Source organism: Centroberyx affinis, unplaced genomic scaffold (genome assembly GCF_046629955.1).
Source record: "Centroberyx affinis isolate AG114_WGS23_722 - 3 ecotype Tasmania unplaced genomic scaffold, CSIRO-AGI_Caff_v1 ptg001434l_1, whole genome shotgun sequence".
NCBI classification, from domain to species: Eukaryota; Metazoa; Chordata; class Actinopteri; order Beryciformes; family Berycidae; genus Centroberyx; species Centroberyx affinis.
In genome coordinates this window covers 589024-603055 of record NW_027279909.1, presented here as the reverse complement: position 1 = coordinate 603055, position 14032 = coordinate 589024, and the positions used below count along the sequence as shown (strand labels likewise).

The 14032-nt window shown below is 40.1% G+C and overlaps 1 protein-coding gene across 1 annotated transcript in view; it reads right to left on the bottom strand.

The window, feature by feature from the left end:
* The window catches only part of hpse2 (heparanase 2), a 55670-nt gene extending 46128 nt beyond the window's left edge, over window positions 1-9542 (bottom strand). Inside the window, exons 1-3 of the mRNA XM_071526627.1 lie at window positions 9256-9542; window positions 6642-6796; window positions 5954-6115 (exon numbers count right to left, since the gene is read on the bottom strand). Coding sequence (XP_071382728.1) covers window positions 5954-6115; window positions 6642-6796; window positions 9256-9542 — 604 coding nt within the window. The remainder of the gene's footprint in view (window positions 1-5953; window positions 6116-6641; window positions 6797-9255) is intronic.
* Between the last annotated feature and the right edge of the window lie 4490 nt (window positions 9543-14032).

Genomic DNA, 14032 nt, shown 5'->3' with positions numbered 1-14032 from the left:
TAGTCCATTCAGTATTTGTGAACATGAGCAGTCAAGACAATGAATGGAGGGCTTTTGTATACCTATTAAAGTGTTTGTTTCAGTTTCAGAAATTATCTTTCTTCTATAGTGTTGTCTGTTCTGAATAAGAAACTAAGAGGTAAGAGGTAAAGGCATTTATTCCTACATGTCCGGCTGACATATCCACATGGGTGTCCACCTTTTCAGGCTTCAAGACTCACTTGTGGTTCTCTGCTGGCCAAATCCTAACCACCTTAAAGGCTTTCCATCACCGCTGACGACAAGATGGTGACCCTCCTCTGGACGGACAAGAATATCAGCGTGACTCAAGACAACTCACATTCTAGCCTGAGCCTAATGCTACAGATCTGCACTTTACAAGGTGTGCCTTCTGTTTTCTCCAGGAACTACGCTCTGTTCCATGTTTAAATCCTGGTTATTTCCCAACTCTACTCAGCCGCTGCAGCTCATCCAGAATGCTTTTCTTCCCAACTTCACTCCCCACTATTGACTCACTGTATCTACAAGTGTCCAAAATTCAAAACTTGGTCCCACAAACAATGATTCAAGGCAACCTCACCATCCAGACTATGGTTCGACCACAAACCCCAGATTAGAACCAGTTCCTTGCAGCTACCATTTCCATCTCTTATCCTTTCCTAGTTATTCGTCTTATATTTTATTCATTGTCCCTTGCTTTATTCCAAGGCTATTTCCAATGAAACATAAGCAGCGAGTTATTCTTCTGTTTCTTATTTTACATCAGTCTGTAGGAGCTCCAGCTCACCTAAAATATGTTAAAAGTAATGTATTAATGCATACATATGTCTCTACATATTTCTCCTACCATATAACATTCTGTCAACATAATGTTCTGGTCACAGGTATTCCCATCTGTATGCAAGCTTCAGACACATAAACAGACTCTGACAAACACTGATTCTCTCACTCTTACAGCTGAACTCACTACATTTGCTTTTCAGTTGTGCACATGTGTTCCTTCTCCGCTGAAATGTCTAGAAAGAAACGTCTCAAAGACCAATACTTGATGGTTTGTATAGAAATAGCAAAACAAGATCTCACGAAACTTAAAATGTACATGTCTAATTAAAGTCTAGGGCAGTCCAATCAGTATTTTTTAACGTGAACATTTTTCTCCCAAAGCCAAAACCAAGAGTAAAGCTCAAACTCGAGTAGAAAGTTCAAACATGTGATGCCATCAGGTATAAAGTCTTGAGCATCTCCAAAAATGATGAATTGGCAAAGATTATTGGGAGAGCACCCAGGGGATTTTCTGGGCATAAAGGTACATTCTTCATTTCTGGTTCAGAACTGACAACACTATGAAAACTCAAACAAGCGTTATGAGTCCAAAAACAAGTCTCCAATTCATTGTCTCATGAGCAGCTCCAGGTCATATGACGGATGACATCCTAAGTTTGAATCTTGGTTCTCCGGTTTCTCTGCTTTGGGAAGATTTTTCTTTTCGTTCGTGTTCACAAATATTGATCGGCCTGTCTTAGACCATAAGAATAACATAATATAGGAATTCCTAAATTGAGTGGTATTTATCCTTTAAGCCTTAAACACACGGATTAGGCCTTTGAGGTCACAAGTTGAACGGACTGACGGCCTCATTCTCTGAAGTGTCAAATAAACACAGGACTTTCACATGAAGTCACAATATACACAGCTAAGCTAACAGTAAACATGAGAGAGAAAAGAGAGGGAGAGAAAGAGAGGGAGAGGTGTTGGAGCTGCAGAGAAGAGGGAGCAGGGGAACTGATGGAGAGAGGAGGAAGAGAGGGGAGAAATGAAGAACTGATCCCCTGTGATGAAGGCAAACTCCTGGGGAGAGACATTGGATGAGGGTGACCATGACCTCTGCCTTGTCTGAGCTCGGGGTATTTTCTCAGTATAATTCCCCGCTGCGTGTGTGCATGTGTGTGTGTGTGCGTGTGTATGTGTGTGTGTGTGTGTGTGTGTGTTGGCTCGGAGTGGCCCCATTATTGATAGCTCTAACAAGCCTGGGTCAAGGGTCAGACAGTGGTGAGTGGAAAAGGATGGAGTGAGACTGTTAAAGGACCTTTAAACACCACCTGCCTTTGCAAACACACACACACACACATACACACACATGCACGCACACACACATACACATACACACACACACACACACACGCACACACACAGAGTAGGTCTAGGCTGATTGTTACCAGACCCTATTTAAACACCTCCCCAGTGCCTCTGTAGCCCTATTACTTTCTCCATCTCTCAGAGATGAGCGGTCCATGCACAGATCCAGGCTTCTACAGTATGCAACATGCATACGCAACATGCTTAGAGTTCTTTTGAAGGGACTGAAGTTCAACTGAGTATAATACTGAGGCCATTATTCAAACACACATCCAGAGCCGTACTAGTCTTTCATGTCTCTTTCAGCATTATTAATGCTTATTTTGGTTAGTTGTTTGCCCTCTAAAACATCCAGTATGTGTTAAATTCTATTGGTAATAACTTTTCATTTCCTTTCATGTACATTTTGCAGGACAGAATGAAAACAGCAGCACCACCTTTACAAACAATCTTTGATAAATTTCCCTCAGACTTTTCTGGAACATTTCCCAAGGGCGGCCCTGGAGGTTGTGTCTGTGCTTTGAGATGAAGAATGGGGGTTTTCTGTGAGAACACTGCACAGTAAATCGGCTTTAGGTAAATAAAGTCCCTCTGCTTGGCTTCGTCTCCCCTCCCCACCATCTAGCCTGATAACAACTATGGCACCTGCTCAAAAACAGCACGCCGCCACGCTCTGCCTCACAACTCTACTCCTGCCCCTTAATAGGAACCATGACGCCAGGAACCAGCATTTAGGAAGACAGAGCCCTCCACAGGGTCATAATTAATCAACTCAGAGATGCACAAATGTCTAGCATCTGGGAAAAATAACATTCATTGGTTCTTTAGCAGAAATATGTTATTGCACCATTTTTAAACTGTATATTTCATCATTGTTTCCACCTGGAAAATCATTTTTAATATTAAAATTTCAGGCATTTAGCCACCCCTCCTGTCCAGGGCAATTTACAATCAGTACAACAGTAGAATAAACTTAAAGGCCCTAAGTGTAGACTTTTAACATCAATAAATTATTACTACATTCATTTGGAGTCATTAGTATAATTACTGTAAACAAACGAGATCATCACTGAGAACATTGGCAGCCTCTGCCCAGGGACATCTGGGAGATATGCAAGGCCCAGTGCGAAGTTGCCACCATGCACATGTTTTTTTCTCAGGCACTATATATTGTAACAAATGTGCTCATCATGCGCCTTTGACCTAGTCTGCGCTGTACTGCTGACAGATATTGAGCCATAGAATACTAGTTAGGCTACTAGTATTTAAATTAGATTACAACCATGTTTATATTAGGATTTATGATTTATAAAGCAGTCATACTCCACACTGAATAATACCACGCTATCACTGACATGAATCCAGTTATGTTAGCCTACTCATCAAAGAGTGCAGCAGAATTATGTGAGAATTTTCCTCCTGGCTTTCCTTGCAGCAAACTCAGAAATAATGTCTGTGTAATCCAATTTGGATACAACGTCCTTTTCAATTGAGAGGATGGCAACCATGACGGCTACTGTTACACTCCTCTGCCTCCAAATCATCATCACCTCTCCCGAAGATCTGGGCCACAACAATCCCTGGCTGCGCCTGTAGTGCTAGCTTCTCCCTGGCTGATGCTAGTGCTAGCTTCTCACCATGTAACCTTAGCTTCATCGTCGTCTTTGCTAATGTCTGAGACTCTGAGGCCGCCTCGCTGGTTTTTGTAAGAAATTTATCCAAGAAACCTCTTAGCGAGGCCCTGAACTCTTCCTTTCCTTTACTCTTTTTTTATTTTTTTACCCCCTGATTCAAATTTCCTCCCTCTGTCTTGTTCTCTCAACATTTTAGCACCCGCAGTTGCACCACACAAATACACCATGTGTCAAATGTGCCCAAAAAACAGATGTACCATTATGCTAAATTTTAGGCCTATATGATGGATATTAATAAATATGCTTATCACATGTGTGAACAATTATACATTTATTAAAGGGAAAAAGAGAGAGAGATTCCCAGCCTGGCGTGACGCCTCCTAAAGCGCGAGGCCCTGTGCGACCGCACTGTTCACCCGCCCCGAGCGGCAGCCTTGTCTCTGCTGGCTTCTACACTGCATTTTACATTATGTGCCACCAGGTTGGGTTTGGCGGGAAATCTGCACTAGTAGCCTACTATACCAATTAATTATACCAAGATAATGCTACATATAGCATATTTAAATTTCTACAGTACTAAAATTACACGCAACCAACAAAGAGTGAAGGGCTTTAGTGCACTTCTAGTTGCACCAATACAAAACTAATGACAGGCTGCTATACTAGGTGACTCCTGAACTTGTGAACTGGCCCTCTACTGCCTTTCGGTGTGTCCAAATTGTTCTTCTCCATATTTCCCTAGTTTGATAGATGCAAGAAGGGCATGTTTTGACGGCTGCCCTTGAGACTAATTGAGAATACACAGCCGATACATAGTGTGCATATCCTCCTTTATCATTCATACAGAAACACAGACAGGGTCATTTCATTCCAGGAAAGCAAGACCTTTTGAAAATGTGGAAAACACATAGGAGAGCCACTCGTGCAAGTCCACTGATGCTGCATATATAATGAACTGACTTATTGGTGACACATTCAACTGGATTCACCACAAGTGGAATTGGAATCTTTGCATACAGTCTTTAATGTCTAAAGTTTCTGTGTTTCTCTGGATCTACAATTACCTCATTGCAGTGTACATTCCCATGTCTGACCTTGTAACTATTTAAAGGGGAATTAAGTACGATTTTTACTGCCCTATAGCGCAAATTTACCATGATATATCTGTGGGGGGTTGATATGGTTGTTGATCAAAACCAATGACTCAACCATTACTTCACCAGGAGCTGAGATTTCTTTCAAAACTCACTTGCTGGCCCGTACTCTGTTTTGGAACAAAAACTCCCACCCAAAACACTTAAGGTGACGGGGGGTGGGGTCGGAGCCTGTACCACAGACTTGTGTAAGAGGAGACATGGTTCTATCAATGTTGTTTTAATTTCTAATGGTCACCAATAGAGGTCAATAAGACTATTCAATGTCCCTTTAAAAAAACATGTTTTTCTCTTCTTTTGTTTCCCCAATACATTAAAAATGTTATTTGTGGTAAGTTCTGGAGACTCCATTCTGTAGCTTAATCATTTTCTTGATTATCTTAACAATACTTTTTCAGTCATATAAAAGCTACACAGACAATGGTAATCGATCAATTCTGGTCACACAGTCACTCTTTTAATGGACTTCACTGAGCCAAGCATAGTTTTATGGCTGATTCATTACCGATTGCAGTTATTTCACCAGGCAAAAAATTTAGGTTTTTTTTTTAGAGTTTAGTTTCCACACTAGTCAGTCACAGAAATAGATAAGAAATGCAGCCCACCCAAAGGCAAGACTCCAGAGTTCCTTCTGCGGTCAGGTTGAGTTAACTGTAACCAGTGAAAATGTCAGTGCTCTGTTTACTAGCCTCTGCTGCTGCACCCCTCTATCCATCCCCACATTCCTTCTTTACAAATTACATTTGTCATTCTGAAAGCTGATGGTTTACATTGGCATGCTTTGAACCTTGTGTGCGTGCATGCATGTGTGTGTGCGTGTGTGTGTGTGTGTGTGTGTGTGTGTGTGTGTGTGTGTGCACGTGCAGTGTGCATGACCCACACTGTGCATACCGTGTTATGTCAACTGTGGGGAAACACGCTTGTTTAAGTTTAGGGTATGAGCACACGCCAAAACAGACCTAATTTCTCAAATTGTGATTTGTGTGTGTGTGTGCGTTTGTGTGTGTGTGTGTGTGTGTGATCTCCTACCTGTTATTGTGATGTTGCTGTAGATGTTGGAGAGTTGCTCTTTGAGCAGGACGAGCTGCATGGTGGCAGCCTTCTCTCTCTGCAGCTCCAGCATCATGTCAGGATGGTTGGCCAGCTTGCAGCCCTTCTGCTTGTCCAGAGCGATGTCACTGCGCACAATGTCTGCAGGGCGGCACAGATGAGACCATGAGCAAACTTTAAATCAAAAATCATAGGAGTACCTTTTAAGTGAAGACTATCTGAAATTATATTTTTGCTGATGCATTGTTATGGGCAACATATTTCAATTTGTACACTGTTATGTTCTTTCCTTCATCAAGATTTAATACAAAGCACAAATTAGAAACACCTGGTCAATTTTTATTTTTATTTTTTCAATTTTTATTCAAATTCTTAGGGCTCTCCGTCCAATCCTAGTATATTCCAGCTGGAAATGGCCACTGTTTAAACTAAATAACAACCAATTTAACCTTCAGTGGAAAGGAATATGGTTTTGCAATGAACTGTAATCAAAGTCATAAAGTCATAGTTACAAAGACAGAGTCTGACTCACAACACAAAGACAAACGTCACGCACAAAACCAGCCAGGAAGACTATAGCTGAATAGTTTAGAAAAGCTCTAAATAAAATGTAGAGGTATCGCAGCACAATATTTCAGAGTGAAAAGAGGAATGTTTGTCTAGTCACCGTCTTCGTAGTTCTTCAGATAGTAATCTGGCCCGGGTCCTCTGAACTTGGCGAGGTTCTTCAGGTTGTGAAACTGCAGGAAATCCGTCCGCTTTCCACCAAAGCGCAGGAAGGCCGGGGACAGGCCGCGCGCCAGGGTCACCAGCCGCTTCGAGCTGGACAAAGCAAAAACACCCTTAACATCGCCAGAATTTACTTCAAAATTAAAATTTTGTGGTAATGTTGTTAAATTGTCTGGGTCCAAATTTTAATCACTAACACAAGAAATAGAGCGCGTCACAGAAACCACTTAGAAAAGTCTGTTGCCTGTTATTCCTCCATCTACAACTTTTACTTTACTGTTCCATCAGCAACATGGTGGACCTCTTATCTATTTAAATATTGTCTCTTCACCCAATTATTAATTTACAAATGACAACTTTTGCATTGCAACGGCTTTTAAGCCCATAGCAGGGGGGGAAAAGCGTCAAAACACCGTATCACAAAACTTTATTCAGGGCAAAACCTGCCATTCTCTGACTGCGACAACAGCTGACCCAACAAATACGCTACCAAGTGAATGACTTCAGCATCATCTATTATCCAGTGGAAGAGCTTTAGGAAACAGCAGCTACTGTAGGGTGGGGGATTGAAGGGCACATAACACACATCTCCACTGTTTAGAGACGATTTGAGAGCAATACATTTTAAATTTGAAGAAGTTTGCTATTTCCCACTGATCGTGATTAGATATGAAATGGATATTACATTTCATACTGGGTTTTCCCAAGTGACCTGGCGCTGAAAACAAATATCACTTTAAATGATAGGTCTAGATAAATGATTGGCTTTGCTCATTCCACAGGTGAAATCGAGATTCTTTAGTTTGTTTTACATTTTTACATTTCATATTTTAGGCTGAATGTATAAACTGAAACACCGTGTAATCACACCCAGTGATTTTGCTAAGAAAAGCAATATAGCTTGAGGTGATAAAGCTTTGGGTTAAGGTTGCAGCTGGGAAAATTGGGTGGTTCGAAATAGAATAAAAAGGACATGGGGTCTGAAAAAAAGGGTGTTTCATTTATTTTTTTATTTTTATATTTTGTAAATCACTGTTTAATTATGTGGCCGCCGGCTTGACTTCCAGTAAAATGGCATAAGGTGTAAAAATAGAAAGTGACGGCCGACGCACAGGCCTATAAAATACATGTAGAGCCTACAGAGGCCTGCACAACTTGTTTATTGTATACTAAACACCAAAACTAGTTGATTGGATTAACATAAATTGTATTTATGTGTTTATATCAAATGAATAATTGCAGACAATGATTATAATAAATAACAAACCAATGTCTAATCCATATAGACTACAACACAGTTCATATGCAAGTAATCCGAAAAGGAAAAAAGGTGAGCGGTGAATCCTAAAGCGAAAATTAAAAAAAATACTCGTATGGATGTATGGGATGATCTGGCCTACACCATACAAATATATACTGTATAAATATTGTTGTTGCTTTCTTTTATTATGAAGAGAGGAATAGGCTATAGAGTTGGATAGATAATATTATACTAACATGCTCTCGTCCCCTTCATCACTTTTTGGATTTCCGATTCCTGAAATGTAGTAGGCCCATTTAGCTTATATAACAACATGTCACGTGTCACATTTTCTATTGTTTTGCATCATAGTTACAACTCTCTAACAATGTTAGGTTACAGTGTGGCTTACGATGTGACTGAGTAACATTTTTTGATACTTCAAAATAAGATCCAAAGCAGCACATGTAGACTAGTCTGCTGGCTGAGTGCAAAACTAACTGTCAACCTGTGTAGCCTACTGAAGTCCTGAAAGAAACCTTTTCGGCGCAAACGTACTCTTGACATTACACAAATTTCATTTGTTACAAGCTAAAGGGTTTAGTACACTGCAAAAAATGTCAATGTAACAAGTAATTCATGCCAACACTGAGTCTAAAATTATTGGCTTATCAAGCTAACATGTAGAAAAATCTGACACCGGGGTGAGACAGTCTCATATGTTTCCAATAGATCTCCACCTGTTTTGAGAAGTTTCCTGAAACAAGTGAACATATCTAGAAATAATCAAGATTACTCCACTATCGAGAAAATGACACTTGGGTAAAAAAAGGAACCAAGTGAAATTGTTTCACCCAATTGGAAGATATGTAGATGTTTTCAGAAAAATAAGATTTAATGACTCTAAGATATAAGATAAAACACAAATTTTTCACTAGTCAAGATAGACATTTTTTGCAGTGTTGCCTATACAGGCAAGAGACAGCATATTTTCACAGCAGGCATACTGTATGATGACACCAATATAGAGCCCACATGGGTCTGCTTTAAACCACTCGCTGTCTCCAAAGGTCGCCTTATTAAATTACCTCATAGCATTAGACTTTGGCATTCTCAATAAAACCTTCCTTCGGTAATATGGGCTCATCAGACCATTCAGTTCCCTGACTCAAGCAGAAACGTCTTGATCCACTCTGTGAAAATGCTAACAACATGGCTACGACGTGCGTAACGAACAGAACCAATACCGCTGTGCATAGTCAGACGTGGACACCGCTCAAGATCAATATTATTGATAAGAAGCCGTTTCTACCTCAGAAAGTCCAGCCACCCGTCTTTGATGATCGAGGGGTCCAGCTGTAAGGAGAGGAAGTTTTCGTTCAGGACCTTGACGGGACTGCGGGTGTTGACGTCCAGGAGAACCAGCGTCCTCTCCATGAAGCCCGGCCGCTTCCCGCCGGCAACAGGTCTCTGATATGGGGAGGAGGAGGCGGAGGAGGAGGAGTAGGAGGAAGAGAGCCCCGACTGCACTACCAAAGTAGCCAAAGATGCCAGCCACAGGGAGGACCATGGGAATGCGCACGGTGACGCTTTGGGCATCTTTTTGGTTTGGAGAGCAGGAGGATCACTGCGCGTAACGGGGCCCTGCTGTGCTGCTTAGAGATAAGGTGAGAAAAAAGGCAGAAAAACAACACTGCTGTGGCGTAGTCCGATGGTGCGTCTTTACCTCACTTTCATAGATCTGGATTTGTCTTCCTGTCTAGTTGTCTCACCCCTCTGCCCCCCGCCCCTCAGAGTATTTTTTGGGAGCTGCAGAGAAGAGCGCACGCCCCTGGCCAGCCTTCCCGGTTGTGAGAGCCAGAAGCTGGGCGGAGGACAGGAGGCAGCACCGCCCCTCTAAGGTTCTCTGAGGTATGAGGGCAAACAACGCAGAACTAGTCATCGCAGCTCATATAGAGAGGAGTCCAGTTTTTAGAGGTGAGCAGTATGATCTGTTTACCAAAAAAAAAAAAAAAAAGGCCACAAAAATTGTAAATGCTGTAATTATAAAATAGATGCATACTAATTTCAAACAGGCCTAGGATGTCACAAAATATTACTTTGGAGACAAGAATTTGGCGCGCTGTTGCCTGCAAATAGACAGGCCAGGCCTTTCTGTTAAAGTAAACATCAATTTTTGAATCCAACTTTTAAAATATTACCCAATGTTGCTCCCTCCCTATCAAGGCACATCCATGTGTTATATATGTTATGATGTTACACTATGACGATGAAAAGCTTGAAAAATGAGTGAGTTGCATGTTGCTGACACTCCTGTAGGCTTTTCTTTTTGTACTTATATAACCTATATAACTTATGTAATAGCCCGTTTTGATAGGGAGGAGCCAGGATGACACCTTTTCTACTAAGTGACACTTCAGAATGGACAGAAACAGGCGTAGTTTTTGATTGCGTAACTACCCACTAAAACTGAATTAATTATGAAGCTTAATTATTTTGTTAAGGAAAAACTGTTTATTATAGGTCTTGCACTGTATGCACAACCAGGTTCAATAGGCTAATATAAAATAACAAAAATATAACCTTTGGTAGATATTAAACGCCACATCATATACAACAACACTGAGAAATTAGAATAGATTTAGCCTAAGCTCAGTTTACCCAGTCTTTAAATCTTGATGATATAAATTCATAGTGTATATCATAGTAAGTAGTGATCACTGACTGGAGGACATATTTACCCACCTTTTACCCCTACATCACTGCCTATTTCAAGTTAAACGTCCTGACTGTAACTGAAATGAATGTTACTAACAGGCCCAAAAGAATATTCGAGCTTTACAACTCCAGAGGACGGAATGACGCCTGATAACTAGGAAGACAGTTAACCATCAACCTTGACAAAATAGTTACCAACACCATATTTAATTTTAGTGAAACTGTACTGTAGATGCTTAAGCTGTTTTGACAAACAACTGATTCATTGCTCGTTTTATAAGGCGAGTGAAACTTGGAGATGGCAACATAAACATTTTGGCCCCTTTTCAAAAACATTCAAAACCAATTTGGGACATAAGTTCCTACACATGGAACTCACCTATAAACTCTTTATATGACTTTTCTCTCCAGATGTTCTTGGAGGCGAGTCGAGAGTTAGAAATTCAGAAAACAAAGCGCAGGCTATTATCTCAGCGATGATTTTGCCAAAGTCTCCTCAGGCGGTCAGTGTTGCGAGAACTGGTCGTTTAAGGTCACTGCTGTCTCACAGATCAACACCAAGCTACATCAGAATACATTTAGGAGGACAAAGTTATTCTCAGTATGGTAATAGTTAACCTATTTTAGTACAGTCACCACACGTCTTTACAAATAAATACAACCTGAACTCTAACCTATTTAAGATGTTCTTCAAATTTTAGGTTTTACGCACAAAACCCCCCATTAAAGGCCATTAGCTAGGTGGTACACCATAGTTAGGCTATAGGCCTATTTTGTCATGATGCATCTGTAAATTCTATTCTAACAAAATGGAAACGCAACTGTGCAGCTAAACGTTGAAGCCGGTGAATTCCCCCTGACGAGGAAGAACTATAGTAAATCAAGTCCTACATTTATCCTGTTTTAGAGGGATACTATACAAATATCACAACAAAACTACAAGGCTCCAAAGAGGAATATTATAGCCATACTACAGCAGATAAAAAAACATACCACACAAAGTTACTCTAAAGTCACTATTGAATACCAGGCACACTGTAAGTCCCTATATGAATATTGTTGTGATACACAGACGAAACTCACTGCATGTATGAACGATATGTCTTGTTTTATGTGGGCGTCACTCATATTGTCTCAAATCTATATCGCCAGTCTGTTTTTGTTTAAAATTTATTTTATTTTCTGAATCTATTTTTTCCAATTTAAGGGCTATCTTAAATGTCACTTATACTTTTGGATGTTGAAACTCTTCTCTTTGAAGAGAGAAAAAAACTTTACCCCGACGAAAGATCAATCTAATATTCCTATAATATTCCTTAAGTGAATTATAGCGTGTGTGTGTGTGTGTGTGTGTGATACTCAATAGTGAGTTTACAATGACCATATTGTGCTTGATGGTATTTTGATGTCCTATGCAATCACTACACTATTGCTATAATATTCCTATTATTTGTACTTTGAAGTTTTGCTGTGATATTCTAAACCTTATTATAGGATCACTAATTCTTTTGCGGGGATCAATAACTTATTGAGAATGGAGGAATTATCAAAAAAAAAGGTTCTAGGGCCCGAGCTGACGAGTCAGACTCAGCCAAAGTCCAACAACACACTGAGTTTATTAGTCTAGTAAGCTCTAATTTAACAATAACTTGGATGGAGAAAAAGCCAACTTAACACTTAGTCAAATAAATACCGAGGTTATTATTGTCGGCATGCTTTACTCAAGTATTTCAGTTTCAGGCAACTTTGATGTTTTATTCCACCGGCATATTGAGTAAAAACTCCCTGCAGTTACCAAAGAGCTTGTTATCTTGATGAAACAGCTCAGCGGACAAAACATGAGCAGGAGCTAAAACGATGGACTTTCCAAACCAGTAAACAAGTGAAGTAGAGCAAGAATAACTAGACCACGGTGCGTCGTTTAACCTTTAAAAGTTAATCCTCTGAAGATGGAATGTTTCCTCGCGCTAACATGCAGGGAGATGAGGCCTAATGAACCTGAAGGCAAACTTTTGAACTTTTCATATGCAGCTCCAGGCCTGCTGTGTATACCTGCAAGTAGAATTTTGATTTGATAATTATTACCTTTACCTGAGAAGTAGGCTATTCAATCTGCGAATTTATGGTTTTACCTAAATCGCCTATATTTATAAAATACAAATAAAATAAAATAATACAAATAAATTTAATAATAAAATAAAAATAATACAAAATATTAGTTTTATTTTATAAATATAGGCTATCGGTGTGTGATTGTCGTATTGGCTTGGGCAAATTCTGTAGCTCATAAATAAATCCCTACGAAATAATAGGCTAGATTTTAGAAAGATACGACACAAATATCACAGCAAAACTTTAAAATATCACGCAGCTACTACGGGTCAAAAAGTTATACCACAAAAGAACGTACAATAGGGTAGGGGATTAAAAAATACCGTAAAGGAAGATAAGATCAGTATGAACTCAGTATTGAAAACCACAGACACACTATAAGTCCCTAAAGGAATATTATAGGACATTATTAATTACAGCGATCTTTCGTTGGGGAAATACTATAGTGTTTCAGTAAATTTTTCACAGTCTATTCCTAAGTCTTTATAATTCATCTTGCGCATTATTTAACAATATAAATAGGTTCAATAATATATCTAGGCTAAATAAATAGTTAGGCTATTACAATATGTGGGCAGACGGGCTGAAACCATGGGGGGAAAGTAGAAGACTTTCAGGAGAATACAACTTCCCACCAAAAGATCAGTTTACTTGGCAGAGTTCACGCTGTTTTCTGAAACTGTAGCGTATGACAGGTTCCTAAACATTTTCAAGTCCAGGACCCGCAAACGGACACACGTTAGACCGCAGACCCCCATCTGATTTTGTCCCAAAATAAACTCTTGAGAAGATTTTTGTTTTCGGATAGGCTATGACTCGATTACACAAGTGTAGGTCGGGTGCCAACAAAATAGCATCCTATACATTCTCCCATTGTGCTTTTCGATAGGGAGAGAAATAAAAGTGAAATTAAACCAATTTTCATTTTGCTGGGGAGACCCCGAGACCCCCTCAAGGGCCCCTCATGGTCCCCGGACCGTAATTTGGGAGCCACTGGCTTATGCAATTGACATGTGGGAAGTTGAGGCACAGGGAAGTGATTTTTGTGCTCTCTCCAAAAGTTATAGAGGTGTGGGGGTGATGGAGAGCAGAGGCGAGTGTTTAAGTGTTTAAGACTTGGCAAGACGTTTCTCACCTTCGGTTTTCCTCCTCGTAAATCTAACGGACTTTCCCCAATGTAACTAAAAACTCAGCTGCAGCTCCGACATATGACGGCTAGGAATTTAACAGCAGTATGTGAATGACTTTAACGTTGTGGA